This window comes from Dermacentor albipictus, chromosome 10 (genome assembly GCF_038994185.2).
Source record: "Dermacentor albipictus isolate Rhodes 1998 colony chromosome 10, USDA_Dalb.pri_finalv2, whole genome shotgun sequence".
In the NCBI taxonomy this organism is placed as follows: domain Eukaryota; kingdom Metazoa; phylum Arthropoda; class Arachnida; order Ixodida; family Ixodidae; genus Dermacentor; species Dermacentor albipictus.
Genome location: NC_091830.1, coordinates 22,631,704 through 22,656,878, shown reverse-complemented (window position 1 = coordinate 22,656,878; position 25,175 = coordinate 22,631,704). Strand labels below are relative to the sequence as shown.

Below are 25,175 nucleotides of genomic sequence, written 5' to 3'. Positions count from 1 at the left end.
ATTGTAACATCACTGCTCCTTGCAACCCCATCTTCGATGCCTCAAAAACAAAACAAAAAAACAATGCTTTGAATGAGTCTGCGAGCTTGCCAAAGCTGCACAATGAATATAAAGTGAAAACCGGTCTTGAGCATTGCCCATATAAACATTCGTTCAGTTCTGTCACTGTTGTTCCTAGATCCCGTACCGAGGTATACATTGCAATGGATCTGCTTAGCGCAGTCGATTTCTAATGCGGAACACTTTCATAGACCCCGCCATTTCGACAGCTACACTATAAGTGGCTACGAAAACGCTAGCCGCAAGAAAATTGCAACAGTAGCTATAGGATGGTTACATAAAACTTGGTTAACTTTTCGCTTACTCGCTTTAGGCGAAATGTTGCAATTGCGAAGGCGAAGCAGAGCGGTAGTGAAGTCGCCTCTGCTTAACGGAAATGCTAAGATTGCGAGATTGGATCGGATTGGATTGAAGCCAACTTTATTTATGCCTGCAGTTGGGCGCTCGTGCGGGCCCGGCGAGGGCCTACGTCATCCTCGAAGTCGCCGTTACGGCGCGGATCTCCGCTCGCCGTTGCCGGCTCGCTGGGTCCGTGCCTTTCGAGCGCCTCGAGGACCTGCTGGACGGCCCAGAGCTGATCGTCTCGGTCGTAGCTCTTCGCGGCTGCCTCAAGCCGCGGTCGGAGCGTTTTTGATTTTGCTTCTTCTGGATAAGATTGCGAGGTAACTGTCTTTAAGATTTGATGTGATCAATACACTGACGCATAAGCAAACTGTTTCCAAAGGCGCTCCCGTTGCTGCAGTTTGGGGCATCCGTCGTGGTTGTGCAGTGGCTGTAGCGTTCTGGAGCCGAACGCGAGGTCACGGGTTCAAAGTAAAAAAAAAAAACGCATATAGAAGAAGCGAAATGCAAAAAAAGAAAGAAATACGCCAGTGTGCTTAGATTTACGTGCACGTCAAATATTTCCAGGTAGTCACAATTATTTTGGAGCCATCCGTGTACTGTATGCTACGTGTCTGATAGTCCCAGTTGTTTCTTTGGGACGTTGAATCACGGTGAATGAATAAATCGGTGTGTTCAGGGCGACCTTAGCTCTGAAGCCAATTTTAAATCTAGCCCGTGGTAAAGACCGGCATTTCAGAAGTGGTCGTAGTCCTGAGATTTCAGCACCGCAAACATGATTCCGCCACTTCTATGCATCACTTTCTCAAGTTGGCCGTGTATTCCAGAGGGCGTGAGTAAAAAGTTAATGAGTGTGCTTTAGGTAAATTGTCTATTATTGCTGGCTTTCTTTGGGTTTAGCATCAGCCCAGCCACGTACTCTAGCTACACAAGTGGCAGAGAAGCATAGATTTTACTGGTACATTTCAAGTGTACCACATAAAATAAACACGTGATGTACGGCAGCCCGTGACTACACTAATCTATGAGAGGTATATTGTCATACCTAATAAGACTAACGCCTTACAGAGCGGTAGTGTGGGCACGTATGCACAGCTGCACGATGATTCTGTGCAGTCCTGAAGGAGCTGTGTTGTGTGTGAGTGCTATTGTTAGAAGCAAATGTTAAATAAATAGGGTTAACTTTTCTAACGAAAGCGCCTACACTGCACCCAAAATGAAACATACATGACGAAAGCAGAATATGCTATTCGTAGCACTTCTCTGTCACATATCTACTCGGCCGTCCCTTGCCGTTTGCTGCGTTGTAGTCGCTTTCATTGTGGATTGCCAACTGGGGCTTTTTTTATACCTTGCGTACAGTCATTCCGGTCAAGCATGCAGAAATATGCACAATTGTTTTCTTGATCCTGCGCTTCCTTCACACATGTCCATCATTCTTTCCGTGACAATCATTCGAATTACAAAATAACGCCAGAGCCTTGTGTTTGCACCCAAAAGGATAAGACCATGGCTAATACTGCACCCAACAGTACTAGTTATTTTGACTGTCGATATGGGCATTCAACATAAACGCGTGCTGCCGGATATGAACGTATAGCGTTCGACGTCCTCAGTATACGAGAGCACACACACACACAAAAAAAATAAAGAGGCGTAAACGTCCATTTGGGCCAAGAACTCGCAAATTGAATGATGCAGAATGACTGAGCTTCCATTAAATCTTTATTTTATTCAATTGTCTTTTATTAATATTCATTGAAATTCTATTTTGTTAGGATCCAGAACCCGGTATCTGTGGCTGGTACCGACAACAAAATGGACAAATGCAGTAGCATAACATACGTCACGCAATTTCTCAGTATTACAGTAATCAAACGACGAGAATCGCTATTAAACAGTATTCCGTGACCTCTTAGAACACTAAACATAATTTTCTGCAGCAACCTACGTCTATAGTGACTTGGCTTGCTATCGCTTTTGCCACTACGTCCCTACCCTCCGACCTGTAAAAAATTGAATGTTACGCTATTTGGTCAACAGTTTCAGTGCAGACAGTCCTCCCTATCCCTCTTTGCAAGTTTTATGGTCACGTCATTTTGCACTTCCTCAGTCGCCACATCTTGTTCGATTTTCTGCAGTGGAACGCGCGGTGAAACTGCGGCATCGTTCCCGCCGCGTACAGGCAGGCGGCGTGAGCGGTCAGCCCGTCGAGGCTGTTGGGGTCCTGGGGTGCGCCCGGGGTCACGCACAGCGTCTGACAGGCGAGCTTGAAGAACACCCTGTTCGAGGCCGTCACGTGTGACTGGTCACTCGAGCCGGGCCAATGGCCGGTGGCCGCCTTCACGCTGTAAGCGACCCTGAAAGCCTGCACGTCAAGAGAGAGAGAGAGAGAGGGATCACGGAGGAGAGAATAAAAAGATTTCAAAGGCGTTATAGCGGCAAATGGGAGAGAGATGCGTTAGCATTACGTCGCACTCCTTTGAGCTCCCGGATCCGTGATTTAAACCTCATTCACCACATTGCAAAGATTTGTTCAGCGACTCACCCGACAATGTCCAGCCTCTTCGTCGAGTGAAGTGCTACTGACGGTGGTCCTCACCGGCTTCTCAAACTTGACAACCATAAACTATTTTTTTCCTATATTGACACTCCTCACGCTAAAGCGTAAAGAATTATGCAGATCCAACCCACACGTTGGAATATTAAAAGCGAAGCTTTCTTCAAGCGGTAAATGAATGCCATGAAACTTATTAAACGGCATCCTGCACCGGCGATTCGCGCCTTAGCAATTACCTGCCTCCCATTAAAGACGCGGAGACGCAGAGACCCCCACCACGTGCTTCACGTGACCGCAGATTGTACTGTATACGGGATATGCCCTCTTTGTTACCACAATGTGTCAAAGGTCGGTACGCCGACCAGAGTGGGCGGACGTTAGAGATAGTAAATAAATAACCCTTTACTCCCCAGGAGATTCACCAAGCAGATGCATCAAACCACAAACCTTAAAGAAATAGCCGCAGAAAGGTTTGCTTTATTATAAATCATGCTCTTCTTGATGTATATGTGTTTCACTTAGGATGTTTGGACTGTATTATTACGAAAGCATTATTTGGCTCAAGACGCAGAAACTGCGGTGGCCTGGCCGGAGATGGTACAAAAAATCACGTGGTCACAGCCAATCAACGGGAGCCGGGCGCCGCGTGGGCAGCTGGGTTCCTCTAAGCACCTCTGGATGGCGCTCACCTCCGCGCGTCCGGTGCAGAGGCTGCGCCTGCCGAGTGGGGGGAAAGAAAAAAGAACCAGAAAGCTCGCCTTCGTGCATAGCGTTCGACGCAAGCGTTTCCCAGTAAATATTACGGTTGCATTAGATGCGCTTGCTGGGAAGCGGCAACAGTGTGGCCCGTCCCCAGATCACTGGCACACATCACGATTGCCGCGCGGCGCTGCCAGCCGGTGCGGTGACATCGGCGAGTTCTGTCGTGCGCTCGTATGGACGAATCTTCGACTTTGATTACTCTGTCAGTAGCTGTGCTGCCTGTTTTTATGTCCGCGCAAGTACGGGAACGAGGCCGGGGTGTCATCGGAGAGACCTCGCCAATAATTTCGCATTAATCCACGTAGGGATACCTAAGCGCCCTAGAATTATTTTAATTCTTCTATGACTGTGTAATTCTATAGAAAGCAAGGCCAGCAGGCAGGAGGACTGCAAGGATACAGTAAAGAGCAGTGCTACCATGAATGTGAGCTATTAACAACAGTACCAATGTAGCCACGGTCAGGAATCACCCGCAAGGCTCGTAAAGAAAGCTTCGCTTTAAATTGTCGAAGAAACCATATAATGTTGGAAGGCGATTCAACCGCCAGTTGAAGTCAGTGAAAGACAATGTCTCCTTGAGCAAGTTACACATATCCGGAACATCACACTCACCACTGGACCCAGGGGCACATATCCATCAGCGCATATCGATCGGTCCACATTTCTTAAGCTACTCTATCTGCGGCATCGGCCCAAAGATTGCCTATATGCTATCTTTGGCATTTTTCTGCATCGTGTGTCTATAGACACACGATAAAAAAAATAGGCAACTCGCTAAGAAATAATTCTACTTTAAAAAGCTTGATTGTAAATGTATAAGCTAATAGCCGAACGCTTTTTTAAACTATTTGCTTTATGAAAGGAACGAAGCACTATTCTTCATTCAGCAAGTCGTTCGCTGTGCTGTCGAAGCTGCAGGAATGCTTATCCAAGAGGAAGGTCAAATGCTCCTCGAGATGTGTTCATCGTCGCTTCGTCGTCTCCGCAACAGCTATTGAATTCGCGGGATACCATGTGCGCGCGCTAAGCTCCTAACATATCACGTATCGCTGTACGCTGTCATAAACCAACCAAAGACGAATTCTCTAATCCTGTAATTATTATATACAGCTGCGCCAGTAACCACATTTTGCCGCTGCACGAGGATGTTGCTTGCGTACACCGTGTATCTTGGGCAGCGTTGGGAACGACCTGTAAGATGGAGGCGTATATTAATGCGGATTGATTTGTCTCCTTCGGCTGTTTTTGTAGTAGGTCGTCGAGGGGTGGCCGAATTGGAGGGAGTGACGTCGAGGAAACGCGCCAAGGAAACATTTATGCGTGGCTTTGCTATCGCAAACACGAGAGATCAGCGGAGCTGGAGGAAGGCCAGTAAAGTAGTGCCAAACCGCACACAAGACACGCGAGCGCCGGCAACGCGTCGCTATGGCGTCCGCCAACACTCGTCTACTACGGCGTCCGTGGTTCGCGTAGTCAACGCCGAAGCAGGCCAAGCAGGTGCCGCGGTTGTCTCCACTGTGTACGGAGTGGCGCGCGAGGAGGACCCTAGCAGCCGCCGGAGAAGAACGCCGGTCCTCCCTCGCCTGACCCCCTGCCTCGCGCCACAGCAGAGGGCACGCATCTGAGTCGCGTTTCTCGCTAGCATGCGCGCCGCACCTTCTCTCCCGCTTAGCTCCACCCACCTTCGCTGCGTCACTATGCTGCGCCATGCTATTTTTTAACGCGACAGCGTTAAGGAGCTCGTGTCGCAGAAAAGCCGGTGTCGTCGGCGTCGGTGTCAGCGTCGGCGGCGTTGGTCGTGAGCGATAAATCCCAGCAGGCACTTCATGAATAAAAAACAACTTGCAAGATGGGCTGGGTGGGAATCGAACCAGGGTCTCCGGAGTGTGAGACGGAGACGCTATTATGCTCTGCTTTGGCTCTCTCTCAACTCTCTCTTCCCCAGCTCGGCGAAGCTGCGGACGCAAAGAGAAACCCAGCGAGGGTCTAACAGCCCTAGTGCAAAAGGCGCCAGCGCTCGAGTAACTCTACAGTAACTCCCGAGTTGGTAAGAATGGCGAGGGGGAAAGTGGAGGGGGACGTTGTTGCAAAGAGAACATTTCGCTAAGCGTTTTCGATGCGAAAGCGTCAATTGGCCCATTGAGCGAAAAAGCCGGCGCCGTCTGCAGCAGCGAAACTTCTCAGTGGCTGCGACACCACGTGGCGCGCGCGCCTCGCGCGTTCCTGACGCTCGCTCGGGCTTGCTGGCTCAGGCCTCACGCAAGCTCTCCTCTACGTTCTAAGTGCATCTCAGTAAGGACAAATCAAAACACGACAGCGTTCCCGTCGATCCGCCAAGGGGTGTAAGACCATGGACTACGGCGCAGCGACTACGTGCCCCGCATAGGACGCGTGGAGCAACGCAGCGTTCGGCGCGACAACGAAATGTGCACCTGAGCAAGCGACGCACGCCTGAGCCTTAGAAACAGCTCGTTTCTAAGGCAACACCGCGTTCACTAGAGGCGCATTTGTACCGCTTTGAAGCGTCGAACTCGTGGCTAGTCCAACGTGTTTTTATGTATGTCATTTTGTGAATAAAGAAAAAAAACTCGTGGCTCAGTGGTAACGTGTCCGTCTCACACTCCGGAGACCCTGGTTCGATTCCCACCCAGCCCATCTGGCAAGTTGTTTTTTATTCATGAAGTGGCTGCTGGGATTTATCGCTCACGGCCAACGCCGCGGACGCCGACGCCGGCGACACCGGCTTTTCTGCGACACGAGCTCCTTAACGCTGTCGCGTTAAAATGCGCCGAGCGGCTCAACGAGCTCGCTTGCCCGCGAGGAGTTCATAACTCGAAGGACCACTAAGCGGATATCAATTGGATATTAACGCTTTTTACAGCACTCAAAAGAAGTGCTTAGGTGTGCTCGAATTTGGTTCTCACCAATACTGTATACATCTCTTGTTTATTTAGATTACTGACCGGTAGCAAAGCTGGCAGCGACATCTTGCAACGCTTTGTCGAACTATACAACGCTTGAAGCATTTATGTCTTGCACAAGTGTTCTCGTGCAATAACATCATAAAAGGCATGCATTTTAATGGTTATGGCTTCACCAGCGCTTTATAGACACCATCAATTAAGTATTATATTGTAGAAATTAACCCGTGCTCTCTAGTTAAACTAGGCGTCACAAGATGCTTCTACCGGCGTTCTTGATGCCCCCTATACACCTCGCGTAAACTGGTATTCTGTTAAGGGTAATCACTTTGCTGACAACTTAAAGGTTTCGCTCAGGAGCTCATATCTAGACACATACAACAGAAACAGAGAAGTCGTTTTTCTCTGCAACCCACACAGCGAATTTTATGGAGATCGTTGCGTTTAAAAGAACATTTTAAAATTTAGTGGCTTCTGGAAGTGGCTTTAATTTAAGCCCTAAATAGTTGTAGCAAAAATGTTGCAAATTACAAACTAAAAATAAAATCATCGAGTACCAAGTTTCAGCTCTGTAATTCAGTAAGTTACAGACATATCAAAATTGTGTAAAGTGAACCTATTACGACATGTGAAAAGTAGCAAACTAGTGAGTAATCTATTGGTCTATAGTATGCCACTAACTTTTGAGCAAGAGGCCACAATCATACTCAAGGCGTAAACACATAGGTGTAAACCAAGTATTTTGCCGCTTCAGGTCCTCTGCCAGATGCAGTTTACAATAACGTGATATCTGTTGTTGGTACACAGTGATCAGTTTGGAAACTTCGTGCTTTTTTTTTCTTTTGCACACTGATTTTCGACAGTTATTGTAGAAAAAATTTAAGGTGCTCAGTGAAAATTGCGCTGTCTGCTGTTCCTTGAATGTGACGTTTCCTCTCAAGTGCATGTAATTTCTTCGAAAGCGGTCCAGCGGTTTCCTCAAGCAAGCACGACTGCGTTTTGCGTCTGCAGGGAAGGACCTGTCAACTCCGGGCTAAAGCTTGCTCGTAATACACAACAGCTCCTTTGTGACAGCTTAACGTTTGCGGCGGTATGTACTTCATCATAGACAGGCCCTGAGGCGCAACAACACACGAAAAAAAAAGCAGACAGGACCACACGTCTCTTTCTCTTCTCTTTTTGTATGTCTGTGTGCTCAAGATCCGCCTGTCATGAACGTCAACCGACTACAATCGTACCCGACATTCTGTTGGGCATTACCTCAGCCGTGCTGAAGACTTCATGGAAGCGGTCTTCGCTCAGCGCATCGTGGAAGCGCGAAGACAGCTTCGCGTAGCAATCTCGGGCGGTGAGCATCTTCTCGGTCGTCGACTTTTTCCACGATCCGTTGAGCACAACACGAAAGAACTTCCGGGCCAGGACAGTTCCTCCAAGTGCGTAGTTGACGTAGTCCTCTTTCATCTGGACGTAGTAGAGGGGCGGCAGGCCGAACATGTGTGGAACCACGACCACCTTTGAAGGGGAGTCCACCACAAGCTCGGTGCCCTGAGCGACAAGATTCGTACGCTGTGCCTGAGCTTGCAAACACATCTTTACGTATACTACACTGTTAATCTCGTTTCCCCAGTACGTTACGCGAAGTGTAACATATGCCTGGGGAAAATGTACCGCTTACTATGTGGAACCTTTGTAAAACAAGCGTTCTTAAGCGCCAATTTCTTCCGCCGGTCTGGCTTCTGGCCCCTGTCCCTGTACATCACTGTCTTTATTGTTACACAAGTATACTTTCACTATGCGGGACATCCTAATCTTTTTCAACATAGGTTCCGCCATATAAGGGTAACATATTGTCATAAATGTCCCACTTCCTTATTGGAACTTCTGCGGCACAAGATTAAGCATTTTAATTACACTTTTAAACTCGCTCAGCAAACCTTCCAGTTAGATGTGAAAATTTCCGTGTTATTCACTTACGTAAACGCAACATAGGACATATAATTACGAAATATAAGGAATGGCGCATAAACGCAATATTTTTACCATTCCTCAATTCACGTGACAATAGAAACGAGGAACTGCATTCCTACGAAGCAGTCCCTGATACAGGAATTATTCCACATTTCTATACTCATTATCATCTCGTAAATTCTTGCGCACACCTGTAACTCGAGGTATGTAATATATGGGACATTTTCCCACATACTAATCACAGGTGCGTAAAAGAATGTTCCAGTTGAAAGGTACAAATTAGTGTGCAACTGTGATTAAAAAGAGGGATTATTTCTCTGGGGCATAGTTCAGAGGAATTCTGGATCAAGCTACAGAGCAGGCATTCGGCTTTCCCTCAGGAAGAGGACCTCTGTGTTGAAGCAATGAATGACAATCTTATGGGCATCATTAAGGAGTGTACAATAGAAGTCGGTTGTAACTTCGCTAGACAGGATACCAGTAAGCTATCGCAGGATACGAAAGATCTCATCAACAAACGCCAATGTATGAAAGCCTCTAACCCTACAGCCAGAATAGAACTGGCAGAACTTTCCAAGTTAATCAACAAGCGTAAGACAGCTGACATAAGAAAGTATATTATGGATAGAATTAAGCATGCTCTCAGGAATGGAGGAAGCCTAAAAGCAGTTAAGAAGAAACTAGGAATAGGCAAGAATCAGATGTATGGGTTAAGAGACAAAGCCGGCTATATCATTACTAATATGGACGAGACAGTTCGAGTGGCCGAGGAGGTCTATAGAGATTTAAACAGTACCAGTCGCACAAACGATGATAATGGAAGGGAGAATAGTCTAGAGGAGTATGAAATCCCACAAGTAATGCCGGAAGACGTAAAGAAAGCCTTGGGAGCTATGCAAAGGGGGAAGGCAGCTGGGGAGGAACAGGTAAAAGCAGATTTGCTGAAAGATGGTGGGCAGATTGTTCTAGAAAAACTGGGCACCCTGTATACACAATGCCTCATGACCTCGAGCGTATCGTAATCTTGAAAGAACGCTAACATAATCATAATCCATAAGAAAGGGGACACCAAAGACTTGAAACATTATAGACCGATCAGCTTACTGTCCGTTGCCTACAGAGTATTTACTAAGGTAATTGCAAATAGAATCAGGAACACCTTAGACTTCCGTGAACCAAAGGATCAGGCAGGATTCCGTAAAGGCTAATCAACAATAGACCATATTCATACTATCAATCAGGTGATAGAGAAATGTGCGGAATATAACCAACCCTAATATAGCTTTCATTGATTACGAGAAAGCGTTTGATTCAGTCGAAACCTCAGCAGTCATGGAGGTGTTACGGAATCAGGGTGTAGACCCTGATTCCGAAAATACTGAAAGATATACTGAAAATACTGAAAGATATCTATAGCGGCTCCACAGCCATCGTAGTCCTCCACATGATAGGTAGCGAGGCACTGGAATTGGTAAGGGAATACATCTACTTAGGGCAGGTAGTGACCGTGGATCCGGATCATGAGACGGAAATAATCACAAGAATAAGAATGGGCTGGGGTGCGTTTGGCAGGCATTCTCAGATAGCAGGTTGCCATTATCCCTCAAGAGAAAAGTCGATAAGAGCTGTGTCTTACCAGTGCTCATGTACGGGGCAGAAGCCTGGAGGCTTACGACAGGGGTTCTACTTAAATTGAGGATGACTCAAGGAGCTATAGAAAGATGGATGATAGGTGTAACGTTAAGGTATAAGAAAAGAGCAGATTGGGTGAGGTTACAAACGCAAGTTAATGATATGTTAGTTGAAATCAAGAAAACGAAATGGGCATGGGCAGGACATGTAATGAGGAGGGAAGAAAACCGATGGTCAAAGGTTACGGACTGGATTCCAAGAGAAGGGAAGCGTAGCAGGTGGTGGCAGGAAGTTAAGTGGGCGGATGACATTAAGACGTTTGCAGGGACAACATGGCCACAATTAGTACATGACCGGGGCAGTTGGAGAAGTATGGGAGAGGACTTTGCCCTGCAGTGGGCGTAACCAGGCCGATGATGATGATTACGTTGATGATGTGTACGTCGAGGAAGCGGTAACTGAACTGGCGCTGATTGTGAGGCCAAGTATTTCTTTTGTGAGGCCAGGATATCCAGGATTCAGCGATAGACAATTAATGTTCTCTAGATAAGGCAACCTTACACCGTGGTAGTTTGGTTGCACGTAAGTACCTCTAAATAACTGAGGACACTTTTCGAGAGGGGCCTTTTCGGTACGACGCAGTCCTTCGCAATGTACCCGTAGACCATGATGCGGTTGTAGATGAAGTCGTCCTTGCTGAGTTCGATCGATCCATCGTAGCGACTGCATCGCAGCTTTTGAACGTCAAGCTGCGGCGCGTCCATGCCTATAAGGCCGTACGATCGAAACTTCTGCTCAACCTTCGCCTGGTCCGTGTCGGCCATCCAATCCATGTAGCTGTAACCGGGGAACAAAACAAAAAGAAGTATTTGAAATATTTACGCAAGTCCAACGCTCATTCCGTATTACTCGTGAAATCGATGCTTTCGTTAAGCGGTGGTTTAATGAAACGCTACACAAGACTTCGCAGCCGGCAACACGTTTTGCAGCTCAACAGTTATGCGCCTCTCCTTCGAGTCAACAAGAGGCGATAACCTCCTCCTACTTCTCCCTCCACCCCAAAATGTCTATACTGGTTTTAGTTAGAACAGTTAGGTGCTGCTGGTTTTTTCCCTGCTTGATTCTGTACAGGGTAACCCTGGGAGTGGTATCCAGCGCCACAGCTTATGGCCATGGCAGTAGATGGCAAACATCCCATCAACTCAAGGCTCAACGCAGTGCGAAAGCTTTTTGGGTGAAGGCAACCGGTCAATAAACTCACTGATGCTACACCCGAAGGCATTAGAACTTCCAGATTCGATGCCCTAGCAGATCCTGGATTCGAGACCCTGTGGTATACGCACATTAACAACCCTGAAAATGTATGGGAAAATGGTTCCGTGGTAGTTCAGTTGGTAAGATAACCGCATGCGCAATGCGAAGGTGCGGGGTCGTATCCCACCTGCGGCCAGTTGTCTTTTCCTGCACTTTCATTTCCATTTATGTACACTTCATTTGATTGAATTAGGAACTTCGGATAAGTTCCCGCAATGCTTTGCTTCGTTTCATTATTTGTTGGCTTCTTATGGTATGACTAAATTAATAGATGTATAACTGCATTTGGTTATATATATATATATATATATATATATCTATATATATATATATATATATATATATATATATGTATGTATGTGTATATATATATATGTATATATATATATTGCAACGGGGGTGTTCGCCTAGCAGAAAGGTCCCTAGTTATAGGTTGTAGCGCTAGGCTTAAACAGATCGGCGCTATATCGTAACGGGGAAGCAAGCACTTCACGTCGTCTTCTTCTCATCCACTGGCACCATGCCCACTGCCAAGTGCCTTCAGTACAATCACTCCCCACCGAAAGAGTAGCCATCCTGGCGACCTAAGGGCAGGAAAACACAGGGGGGTCATGGCACTGCTTGAGCCGGGAGACGTGCACAATTTCCTGGCTGCGACGACGCTGGTCGGAAGGCGCTTCCGTTGGCTCGATGAGGTAGTTGACCGCGGATGTTTTTTTCAGTACTCTATAAGGACCGTGGTACTTGGAGAGCAGCTTAGAGGAAAGGCCTGGAGGAGTAGAGGGCACCCACAACCAGACCAGCGAGCCAGGAGCAAAGCACGTAGCCGCAGTAGATGAATCATGGCGATGCTTTTGGCGCCACTGGTCCTGGGATGTCAACGAACGAGCGAGCTGGCGACATTCTTCGGCGTAAGCAGCCGCTCTAGAAACAGTCGTGCACTCCGAAGCATCTGGTCGGTAAGGCAGAATCGTGTCCATAGTGCATGAAGGTTCGTGTCCGTAAAGGAGAAAGAAAGGGGAGAACCCAGTGGTGCTTTGCTTGGCGGTGTTGTAAGCGTAGGTGACGAAAGGCAGAATGCGATCCCAATTCGAGTGGTCAGATGAAGCATACATGGCCAACATGTCGCCAAGGGTGCGGTTGAAACGCTCTGTCATCCCATTAGTTTGAGGATGATATGCCGTGGTGGTGCGGTGAATGATGCGACACTCCTTTAGCAATGCCGCAATGACGTCGGAGAGAAAAACGCGACCGCGGTCGCTCAGTAATTCTCTAGGTGCTCCATGGCGTAAAATCAGGTTTCGAAGGAGAAAACTGGCGACGTCTTTTGCTGTGGCAGATGCTAGGGCTGAAGTTCCGGCGTACCGCGTGAGGTGGTCGATAGCGACAATAACCCAGCGGTTGCCGCTTGGAGTGTTGGGAAGCGGACCGTATAGGTCAATGCCGACGCGGTCGAACGCGCGCGCGGGGCATGGTAAAGGTTGCAAGGGGCCGGTGGCATGTTGAGGTGGCGTCTTGCGTCGTTGGCATATGAGGCAGGACCGGACGTACTGGCGAACGAAGCGGTACATACCGCGCCAGTAGTACCGAAGCTGGATGCGAGAGTATGTCTTTAAGACACCAGCGTGGCCGCATTGGGGATCGTCGTGGTACGTGGCGCAGATGTCAGGGCGCAGGTGTCGGGGTATAACAAGCAACCACTTGCGACCGCTCGAATTGTAGTTGCGGCGGTACAGCAGGTTATCCCGAATGATGAAGTGCGCTGCTTGACGGCGGAGCGTCCGAGAAATTGGCGCTGGCGACTGGCTAGACAGGAAGTCAAGAAGCGAAGAGATCCATGGGTCCTTGCGCTGCTCTGATGGCATGTCGGTAATGTTGAGGGCGAAGGCTCCATGTGTGGAAATAGACGAGTGGACAGGACTGGAGGGCAGGGGTGACCGGGATAGAGCGTCTGCGTCTGAATGTTTTCGGCCGGAGCGATAAACAACGCGGATGTCGTACTCTTGCAGGCGCAATGCCCAGCGGGCGAGCCGACCAGTTGGATCTTTTAAGGAAGATAACCAGCATAGGGCATGATGGTCGGTCACGATGTCAAATGGACGCCCGTACACATAAGGACGAAATTTTCCGATTGCCCAAACGATGGCCAGACATTCCTTTTCAGTAACCGAGTAGTTCGCCTCGGCTTTGGTAAGGGTGCGGCTGGCATACGCGACGACGTACTCTTCGAAGCCATCCTTGTGTTGCGCAAGAACAGCGCCGAGCCCGACACCGCTAGCGTCCGTATGGATCTCAGTTGGTGCAGATGGGTCGAAGTGTCGCAGTACCGGAGGAGAGGTGAGAACGCGTCGCAGTTCTTGGAATGCGTCGTCGCATGCCGGGGACCAGGCTGATAGGTCAGAACTGCCGGTGAGAAGCTGCGTCAAGGGGGCGATGATAGAGGCAAAGTTACGGATGAAGCGCCGGAAATATGAGCACAAGCCGATGAAACTGCGAAGCTCTTTCATGGCGGTTGGTTTGGGGAACTCGGTTACGGCGCTAAGTTTCGTGGGGTCCGGGAGGATACCGTCTTTGGAAACTACATGACCGAGAATAGTAAGCGTGCGAGCGCCGAAGTGGCATTTCTTCAAATTTAGTTGCAGTCCTGCAGTGGAGAGGCACGCAAGCACTTGCTCGAGGCGGCTGAGGTGCGTCGCAAAGTCGGTGGAAAAAACCACAATGTCATCCAAATAACAGAGGCACGTTTTCCACTTCAGCCCTCGAAGAATGCTATCCATCATTCGCTCGAAAGTGGCAGGCGCGTTGCAGAGGCCGAACGGCATGACGGTGAATTCATATAGCCCATCAGGAGTTACAAAGGCTGTCTTTTGGCGATCGGCCTCTGCCATTGGCACTTGCCAATACCCGGAGCGTAGATCCAGCGAGGAAAAGAATTCCGCTCCCTGCAGACTGTCCAAGGCATCGTCGATGCGCGGCAGAGGATATACATCTTTGCGCGTTATTCGGTTAAGGCGGCGATAGTCGACGCAGAACCGAATGGAGCCGTCTTTCTTTTTAACAAGGACAACCGGAGATGCCCAGGGACTGTTAGAGGGCTGGATGATGCCACGCTCCAGCATGTCGTCAACGTGCTCGTCGATGACACGGCGTTCAGCGGCCGAGACACGATACGGACGCTGGCGCAATGGTGTTTGTTGGCCGGTGTCGATACGGTGAACGACTGCGGACGCCCGGCCCAAGGATGGTTGGCCAATGTCAAATGAGGCACGAAAACGCTGGAGGAGCTTGATGATTTCGGTGTGCTGCGCAGGTGTGAGTTCTGCGTCGACGGAACGAGCGAAGACGTCTACAGGGGCATCGGTCGCGGCGGCAGGAGTTACGGCACAAATCGGAAGTGATGCCGTATCACCAAACATGGTGGCCGGGAGAATGCTATCAAAAGCTTCAGCTGTACCCAGGCACTCGCCGCGGAGTAGGGATGATGGGCAGGCGGACGGATTGCACACGTAAAGGGCAGCAGAACCTTCGCAAAAAGTGACGACAGCAAACGGAAGCAGAAAGTTCCGGCGGCGCGCGCAAGTGGTCGACGGCGTAAACAGGACAGATGAGTTCGCAGCAGAGCTACATAACACAGGAACCAGAGCAGCGGAGAAAGGTGCAATATCGATGTCAGAGGCGGCAACAACTTTAGGAGAATAATAGTCGTCAGGGTCAAAACACGGCACTGATAACGTAAGTTCGCAACGAGCGCAGTCGATAAGAGCTTGATTCACAGATAGGAAATTCCAACCAAGAATAACGTCGTGCGAGGAACGAGGCAGGACGACAAATTCGATAACATGCAGAACGCTTTGAATGACAACCCGGGCTGTGCACGACGCTGAAGGCTGAACGCGATGCGAGGTTGCCGTACGCAGAGAAAGAGAAGTAAGGGGAATGGTCACTTTGTTCAAATTTCGGCAGAGCTTCTCACTAATAATAGAAACGGCGGCTCCGGTGTCGATAAGTGCGTGTACGGTGACGCCGTCTACGGACAGTTCAATTTCGTTCGCCGGCGCAGAATGAGGCCTTAAAATGTTCGACGGAAACGCAGTTCTTGCCTCTGGAACTGCGACTGCTAGTTTTCCTCTCGGGCTGGGCTGGGTCGGCGAACCATCGGGGAAATGGATCGGCGACGTGGGGAAGGCGACCGGCGTGAATCGAAGGGGAGGCGACTGTAAGAGGTGTCCGGAGGAAGGTTAGAGTGGTCCTGACGCGGAAGTCGAGCAGACCTGTAGCTTGAGGCACCCCCACTGTCAGGTAAACGGGGGCTGCGACGGCGGCAGAATCGTGCTACGTGGCCCGGAAAATGGCATGAATAACATATTGGCCGGTTATCAGGTGTTCGCCACGGGTTGACGACAGGGGCTCCAGCGGCCGAGTTAGGGACGACCATCGGGCGTGAAGGTGGCGGCGGCACATGGAAGGTGGCAGTGGCCCGGTAGGCATCAGGAGCCGGAGGAGCGTAAGGCCGGGCGACAACGTCAGCGTAAGTGAGTGGTCCAGCTGCAGGCTGCGGAGGAGGGGCAGATGGCAGCGCCGCGGCAACTTGGGTCTGAATGACGTGGCGAAGCGATGGAGCCAAGGTTGTCAACGGCTCGGGTGTGCTGTTCGCCAGAGAAAGTTGGCGGGCCACTTCCTGACGGATGAACTGCTTTAGCTCCGGCATTAAAGCAGAGATGTCGGTAGCATTGTGGCCGAAATCCAACGGAGATAGATCCGTGGTGTCCTGCTGAGCAGCGCGAGTTGATGCACGCTGCTTGCGCAGCTCGTCGTACTGCTGACAGAGCTGTACGACCTCGGAAATCGTCCGCGGACTCTTCGCGACAAGCATCTGGAAGGCTTGGTCATCGATGCCTTTCATGACGTGCCTGATCTTGTCAGCTTCGTCCATAGACGAGTTGACGCGCTTGCATAGCGAGAGCACGTCTTCAATATAACTAGTGAAGGTCTCCTCCTGGCGTTGAGCTCGACCACGCAAGCGCTGCTCAGCGCGAAGCCGGCGAACGGCGGGACGGCCGAAGACCTCTGCCAAAGTTGCCGTGAAAGCCGACCAGGTGGTAAGATCGGCTTCATGATTGCGGAACCATAGGTTGGCCACGTCAGTCAAATAAAAGATGACGTTTGTCAGCTTGGCGCGGTCGTCCCACCTATTATAGGCGCTTACACGGTCATATTCGGCGAGCCAGTCTTCCACGTCGTGGTCGTCTGTGCCGCTAAATATAGCCGGATCGCGCTGCCGGATGACGCCAGAACAGACGATGGCGGGGGGCACGGGAGCAGCAGCCGGGGATGGTCCCGGTTCATCCATTGCAACAGCTGGTGATAGCGTTCGGCTGCGGAGTTCCAGGATGTCGAAGGTAAACCCAGCAGCTCCACCAAATGCAACGGGGGTGTTCGCCTAGCAGAAAGGTCCCTAGTTATAGGTTGTAGCGCTAGGCTTAAACAGATCGGCGCTATATCGTAACGGGGAAGCAAGCACTTCACGTCGTCTTCTTCTCATCCACTGGCACCATGCCCACTGCCAAGTGCCTTCAGTACAATATATATATATATATATATATATATATATATATATATATATATATATATATATATATATATATATATATATATATATATATATATATATATATATATATTATTCACATACCCTAAAGGCCCTTTACAGGCATTACATAGGGGGTTAAAGAATACAATAAAGTGATAATATTGCATAAGACAATGAACAATTAGAAAAGCATAAACAAACATGCGCTCAGGAAAACAGAGAACATATCTGTATAAAATCAAGTGTTTGAGAAGACGGACACATGTGGACCACAATTCTCAAGACAATGAAACAAAATACACTTCTCATAATCTATTAAGGACCAGCACAGAATAAGCCCTTCAGTTTGTTCACAAATGCGTCGTAATTATTTTCGGAAACGATTTCTGCAGGGAGTTTATTCCAATGATAAATGGCAAGGAACAATGGTGAATGACGCATAAGTTTGGTGTGAGCTATCTTGGGTTGCAATTTGAGGCAGTGGTCTAATCGGGGGAAATATATATATATATATATATATATATATATATATATATATATATATATATATATATATATATATATATACGCAGAATCTCTACCTCGCATCTGCAGTGCGTGTTCCAGTTCAGCTGTTAAAACTTGCTTTAGCCATGAACCAACGAGCTCGGTCAAGCACCACACTTTTCATCTCCTTATACGGAAGTTCCATCAAGTCTAAAACTTTTGTAAACATTTTCTATTTAACTATTTGTAGCTATCTTTATATAGACCCAATTGTGTAAAGACCAATGTTCTACTTGATGAAACTGACCTGGCACTATTTGAAGGCTGACATACAACAACGGTGCCAGGAAACACGAACGAATGATTAACAGACGCACAAAGACATTTCGTCCCCTTAGGTAACCACACAAGGAAAGCAACATTCTCTTGCAGAAATGTTCCCCGTATTGGGAACCTACGCGTTGTGAGGCAGTGTATTGTGGTAGCTGGGCATTCACGTACGTATCCATGCTCGACGTGATGGACTTGAAGTACGCCTTCATGAACTCTTCGGCATGTGCACCCATCCCCAAGAAGGCGCTGAGAATCTCGACCCACGCTCTGCTGAACGGCTTCCACGTCGCACCGTAGCAGATGGCGTGCAGCTTGGCCGGACCGGCGTCTTCAGCGGGGAGCGCGAAGTGGTATCTAAGAACCTCGGCTGCCATCAGTGCGAGCGAGTAGATGGGGCCAACCACCGGGTTCGAGTCACGAAGCGCTGCGCTCAGCTCGTCGCAAATCACCTGCAACGTTCAGAAGACACCTGTCACGCGTACAAAAGGGAACTCCCAGAACACTTCCGGTTAATACCCTAGAACAACGCCAGTTACCATATATTCTATAAGTATACAGAAATAACTATTCAGCTGGTACAAGCCCTGCTGTGCAGCTAAAACGTTCGGCAAGGGAGATTTACTGACAAGTACAAGACGCAACAATGGGAATGAACTGCAACCAACGCTCGAGGGCATTAGCAGAGAAAGTGAAAGAGGAGGATCGAAGATTGAAACACAGAAGACAAAGATAAAGTTCAGTAGCCTGGCAAGGGAACGAGAATTCATGATCGCCAGTCAGCCTCTGCAGTCAGCTGGAAGAGTAAGATTATCTAGGTCAATTACTCACAGGGGACCCAGATCATGAGACGGACATATACAGAATAAACATGGATTTGAGTTCATAAGAGAGGCATTTCCAAATCCTGACTGGAAGTTTACTACTGTCGTTAAATAAGAACTGTACAAGTATTGCATTCTAGTAGTGCTAGCATATGGACAGAAACTAGGTAGTAAACGAAGAACCTCGAGAACATGGCTGAATAAGGCTGAATAAGGAGCCGGTCGCGCTCCGAAAGGTCGCCTTTTAAAATAATTCTTGGTTGGAGTTGTCCTCCACTTTAATTCAATGATTTCTCTTAATTTATTTCCTTGATATATGCCACGGGCATTAAGATAACGATAACGCTGATGTCGGTGACGCTCACTGTGATGACGACGACGGTAGCAATGGAATTGGTGATGACAATCGAAACTGGCCACCCTACCTCCACCGACGACGCATGCACCATAGTCTGCGCGGTCAGCTTCTCCGTGTCTCCCGGAACTGCCTGAAGCGCCTTCAACCACGCTGCGCCTTCAAAGATGTCGCAGGTCAACTTGCCGAGAGCAGTATAGTGGTCTTCGTGAGAGTCGCCGCTTTCGGAGGGCACGGTGGCCCTCTTGAGGTCGAGCTCGACCACACGACTCGTGGTTGCTTCCGTGGAGGCGCTCGCGTCGATGGCCTTGAGGACGCTGCGCAGGTACGCGGTGGCGCGGTCTTGGCCGCCGCTGTCCACGGCGGCAAGACCCGAGACGCGCTCCATGAAAGCCCAGCCCCTCTCGGTGGACCACGTGGGCGTGGAGTTCAGATGCTCCGTCATTTCGATCACGAAGAAGCTGTGCAGCTTAAACCTGACCGAGTAACCGACCAGGTCGTTGAATATGGCGAGCCTGTCACGCGTCCCGAGCCATGTCTTGACGGTTATGTTCATGTGCTGCAAAGGAAGCGGCGAATGGTGGTGGCGTTCGCCGGACAGTGCTCTGCATCTCCGGTGTCACAGAGAACAAACAAAGACGCGAGGAAGTAGACGGGACGAACAACAGCGCCGAGTCTCAGCTCAAGCGTCGTACAAAAACAGACAGGACATACAAGCACATGCTAATTTTAGCCAGTTCTTACTATTTTGCAATGGCCCACTGGGGTCTTTAATGTTAGAGTAGTAATAGCAGTAGTAGTATTGTAATAATGTAGAAGCTGAATTATAGGCGAATGCCTATTTCTTCGCTCACGTCAAGGCGCCCCCTTTCGTTAAATGAAAAGGAGATACGAGGGAAACGTCGTGACGCAGCAATGACTTTATAATTGCTGTAAATGTCAATCTTTTTTCTCGGTACCTATGTCGATTGTTGCTTTTAGCTCCAAGGAAGGCTTTTGAGGGTGCCTATTCCGTTTCGAAAGCACATTCAGTCGTTATTTCTACGATAATTCGCAGTATGGGCAGACTGTGTTGCTAAGCTAACTGCAACGCATCTAGTTTATGTGACCTAGAATATAAGCGCTTGCCCAGTCGATGTTAGTTGAACATTTTCATGGCCTCATACCATCTGCCTGACACTGACTAGCAGTGCGAAAGAAAAGGATCACGAAATGTGGCCTTCTTCGGCAGTGGACACGCAATTTGTTGTTACACTGCAGGAGGGATATAAGACAGAAAGCGGCAGTATTTCGAGAAAGGTGTACTACAGCTTGGAAAGAATGTTGACTGCAGAGTACGCGGCGTGTGCGTTAGGTGGAAGGATGCAGAGTCCACTGGAAGCATTGTCGACTGCAGTGACGCGGGCCCATGTTACGGCACATCGGCTCATTTTTGATTGTATACAGAAAACCAGCCGAAGCCAGCTGATCTCAAGAAATACATTCGGCCCCTCAGCTTGTGTTCCCCACTTATTTTTTTAGTTGAATTAGCGCACCCCAGGAGGTAAATGCATCTTTACTGTAACATGTGATAAAAAGAGTGACACGGTGCGAAGAATAGTCGCAGCAACATAAAAAAAAATGGTTAAGGAATAGTCATTGTGATCAGTTGACAAATCGTGACAGAGCTAACGCACCACAAGACAGGTTTAATGCATCATATGTGTGTATAACAGCTGTCGACAAACATATGCACAGTATTGTAGCTTTTACGGAAAAACATTTCGGAGTTTCCTGCAGGCGAACAATCAAGAATTCCAGAGTGCGTCAAGCAGTCACACATGTGAAAATGCATTAGAGCTCCATTCAGCTCTGTGGTTGTTGAGCGCTGACACTAAGCATAGAAAAGCTCATGCTGAGGATAACAGGCACAATCTTGAACCCAAAACCGTTGAGATTATAATCATCTCTCACTTTCACAAATTTTATAGTTTCCTAAACGTACACTTATGTTTCTTCTTTTAATTGAACATATCTTAACAAGCGATTTTCTCTTCTCACATCGACCATTTAGCAGCTTTCCTGGCGAACATGGGGGTCATCGTACTTCCAACACTTGATGCGCCAATATGAGCAAAAAAGCTTGGCTATATATACAATGACTGCTTATTGTGTCAAGAGCTTGTTGGCTGCAGTGTGCGTTTCACACACACAAAAAAAAGAGGCCTCTTGCGTGCCCTCCAAGACCCTGTAAAGCGGCGGCTTGCATAAAATCGTCCTGCCATTCAGACCGCACAAACTACCTCAGTTTTCTCACCATAAAAATGAGCTGCCCATAATAAATACACAAAACAAGTGGGGGCTCGCGAAAAATTTGTACTGTAATTTTGGCCCCTACCGTGCCTAAAGTGAAGCCTTCGGTAAGTGTTTTACGTGCCGGACAGCCCCTTTCTTGTGCCTCCAAATCAAGCCTCTAATAGAAGTACAGGATTATAGACGAGCCAACGTTTAGACAAGTCCATTTGTCGAAACGTTGGGTCCCGCTTTTACCTTGTTCTCGCTTCGCTCATCGTCTGGAATTTCCATCTACCGCCTTCCCCGTGTTTTCCGTATAGCAGTTGTAGTAATAGTAGTAGTACTAGTTGTGATTGTAGTAGTAGTAGTACTAGTAGCAGTAGTAATATCTCTAATTTGCATTTTTATTAAATTGAAGACAAATGACGGGAGTGAAATTACTGCTTTCCGCACTGTACCTGTGTAGTAGGAAAAGTACACAGGAAATGTTGTTCAGGACATCTGAATCCCTAGCTCAAGGCTAGTTGGGATCCATGCTAGTTATAATTCACAATCTTAGCAGCAATACGAACAAGCATAAATAAATCATATATAAGTTACCTGAAGGAAGGGAGTCACAATTTCCTCGACCGTATGCTTCTTGCCTAAGAATTCCATACAGGAACTGTAGTACCTGCGACGTGGAAAAACGGACCATTTATGTACCACCACAAATTTCTTCGTCGGTACATGTTCTAAGCCGTGCATCACTAAAAGCATGCAAGGAATTCCTTCACTTAAACGTGGAGTGAGAGCGCGATACTGTCAAAAATATACTAAAGTGTACGGGAATATTTTCTTGCAGACATAAGTGTTTAGTGCATCAGTGCCTCTTCAAGTGTCACATTTGTTACCAGAAAGCATCTGCTGGCGAACAGAAAAAATCGGCGCATCCGGTGCTTATGTGGGCATCGGCGTTGAGAGAAGCTTCGTCTGGTGTTTCTGGAAATGCTAAAGTAACTGATATTCAGAAGTAACGCTAACGACCGAAATATTTCTACGAAATTATGGCCTAAGAACTGTGGCATGACGACAACAGCAAAACAATGACGACCTGCCGAAGACTGCGTGATTACTAAGGAATCACAACTGCACGACGATTCCGGGAAGACGACGTGATAGTGATGATGATGACATGACGACGGCAAAGTGACAACGACAGGGATGTGAGGAAGGAACGAAGACGATGGAGTACGAGGACGGTCGTTTGGTGGCGACCGCGCTACGACGGCCGAACGATGACAATGGAACCACCACGGCCTGAAGAAGACCGTTGCATGGCGACGACGGAATGACGACTTCACGACAACGTGAAGATGACAAATGATCATGACGGCGTGGCGGTGGTGACGAAGCGACGAACACGACATGTGGCGAACGATTGACAAGGAAATGACACAGGTGTAACGAAGACGACGCAGTTGAGGTGAGAGAGTGGCGACGACGGAGCAATGATGGCGGTATGGCATTGAAAAAATTCGACGACCATCTAATGACGACGGTCGGCATCAAGGCGCGACAACTTCACGACGAAAAATCTGTCTCACGAGCTCACGCCCATCCTTACGTATATCATCTGCCGCCCCTGGCCGCCCAGCTTTGCACTATTCCTGGGTGATGATCTCACCTACACCCGGGCGGAAATCGTGGGATCGTGCAAGACGGCACTCGAGGTAAACAGGGAATGAGAGAGATTAGAAGATTATGTATGTATGTATGTATGTATGTATGTATGTATGTATGTATGTATGTATGTATGTATGTATGTATGTATGTATGTATGTATGTATGTATGTATGTATGTATGTATGTATGTATGTATGTATGAACATACATACATACATACATACATACATACATACATACATACATACATACATACATACATACATACATACATACATACACACATACATACATACATACCAGCTAGGTGGTCCGGCCCTACGGACCACCATAGCTGCAATTTTTTCCTCGAAGAGGCAGGACGTGTGCCGCGTATGCTCCTGAACAACAGTGTGCAATCTGGTGAACGCGGTTTGTATAAATCATGGATCCGGGACCTGAAAGAGGTTAGAAAGGATGCCGTATTTATTTCGCATTCAACCGCTAAATCGCCACTGAATATGTTTTACGCGCAAGCGAACTCGCCAGTTCTTTGTATCGTCGGCGAGGGTCTCAGGCCGCGAAGCAGGCGAACGAGAAAGGCGGCTGGAGGTGAAGAAAACCCCGCGCCGGGGATAATAACAAAGGAGCGCGCTCAGCGCGCGGCAAAGTGCCGCCACCTGGAGGAATGTGTAGGTAACGTTGAACGAAGCGGAGGAGGATGGATGGCGCTTGCGCGCTGGTTTGACCCCCAATGGCAGTCGCAACTGGTTTGAAATACGTACGGGGCGGGTTCATCTCGTGGTAACGTCGTTCCAGATCAGAGGGGGTGAGGGAACAAACGCGAGTTAATGACATCTTAGTTGAGATCAAGAAGAACAAATGGGCATGGGCAGGACATGTAATGAGGAGGGAAGATAACCGATGGTCATTAAGGGTTACGGATTGGATTCCAAGGGAAGGGAAGCGCAGCAGGGGGCGGCAGAAAGTTAGGTGGCGGATGAGATTAAGAAATTTGCAGGGACGGCATGGCCACAATTAGTACATGACCGGGGTTGTTGGAGAAATATGGGAGAGGCCTTTGCCCTGCAGTGGGCGTAACCAGGCTGATGATGATGAATGATGAACGTCGTTCCCGCGCGACAGCGTGTGACGTGAGGCAACGATGGCGGCTCAATGTCCCGCGCCCAAAGGAAGGAAGCGCGCCGCATTCCGTCGCGTGCATTGCGCCATAGAAACGGGAGAGGGATGTAGCTGGGGCTTAGTACTTCGGCCAGGCAGAGTGGCGCGCGCTTTATCTTGAAAGCCATCTCACCTTTGGGGGCCCCGTCTAGATCGGCCAACGGCTCTTAGCCTTGCGTACCATGTGTTCTCACCGCTCAGTTTAAGTTGAGGGGATAGAAGCACGAACGTCACTTCGCTTGCTACTGCTGCCGCGATTCCTCACGCGCCAGCGCTTTGGCAGCGAGTGTCCGCGGTCAATGTTTACAACGAGGCGTTCTACTGCGGTATTTGCTGCGTCGGGTGCGACCGCGTGAGCCCTGTCTTGAACGCGATGTGTGATGCAGACAGCGTAGGTGTCAAGGCGCAAAGAGGTCCATTGGCGTTGTGTGCGCTATAGCACCCATACGCTTGCGCGTCAACCGCGTTCACGATGTGAAGCGTAACTGTAACAGTTTTCAGCAATACTTCAAGCATCTTTTCGTCCATCTAGACCGCTGGCCACTTAGCGCTGTCACCAGTTTTGAAGCGTAGCACTTCTGGTAAGGTGCAGGTTCCCTATACGGTTCTGGGAGTTCAGCGCAAGCGTTTCTGCAAAGCGTCTCTCGACAACAAATGGTGCGCGCACGAACCTGGAGACATATCGGAGGGCCCCTGCTTGGACACCGATACCTTCGGCCCCTCCGCTGCTCAGGACATTGTGTAGAAGCCGGCTGTAGTTTTCCGCTACATCGGCCATGAAGCTCGATGGAGTGGAGGTCTTGCCCAGCCAGTAGCCACACGAGTGCTTGTACAGATCTTCGCATGGATGAACCGACGGGTCCACAAAGCTGTTCATTAGGTGCAGGGCCTGCGACAGCCACCGCCGAGTTTCAGCCTGTACGCAAATGTA

At 48.8% G+C, this 25,175-nt stretch overlaps 2 protein-coding genes across 10 annotated transcripts in view; one reads left to right on the top strand and one right to left on the bottom strand.

Annotated features, from left to right (window-relative positions):
- The window catches only part of LOC135921697 (uncharacterized), a 381,860-nt gene that overhangs the window by 269,894 nt on the left and 86,791 nt on the right, over nucleotides 1-25,175 (top strand). For 2 of the 8 annotated variants that reach the window (XM_070527011.1, XM_070527013.1), the window contains one exon: nucleotides 497-722. The exons of the other annotated variants lie outside the window; for them this stretch is intronic. The gene's annotated coding sequence lies outside the window, so the exon portion shown is untranslated. The remainder of the gene's footprint in view (nucleotides 1-496; nucleotides 723-25,175) is intronic. 8 annotated transcript variants of the gene reach the window in all.
- Nucleotides 2,116-25,175, bottom strand: part of LOC135921694 (uncharacterized) — a 33,170-nt gene continuing 10,110 nt past the window's right edge. The window contains exons 7-13 of one of the 2 annotated variants that reach the window (XM_065455997.1): nucleotides 24,916-25,133; nucleotides 22,019-22,091; nucleotides 19,215-19,703; nucleotides 18,137-18,417; nucleotides 10,836-11,082; nucleotides 7,906-8,190; nucleotides 2,116-2,770 (exon numbers count right to left, since the gene is read on the bottom strand). In XM_065455997.1, the coding sequence (XP_065312069.1) occupies nucleotides 2,492-2,770; nucleotides 7,906-8,190; nucleotides 10,836-11,082; nucleotides 18,137-18,417; nucleotides 19,215-19,703; nucleotides 22,019-22,091; nucleotides 24,916-25,121 (1,860 nt within the window). In that variant the 5' untranslated portion in view covers nucleotides 25,122-25,133 and the 3' untranslated portion in view covers nucleotides 2,116-2,491. Of the gene's footprint in view, nucleotides 2,771-3,444; nucleotides 3,680-7,905; nucleotides 8,191-10,835; nucleotides 11,083-18,136; nucleotides 18,418-19,214; nucleotides 19,704-22,018; nucleotides 22,092-24,915; nucleotides 25,134-25,175 lie in introns of those variants that run through there. The other variant, XM_065455998.2, reaches the window with a different exon arrangement.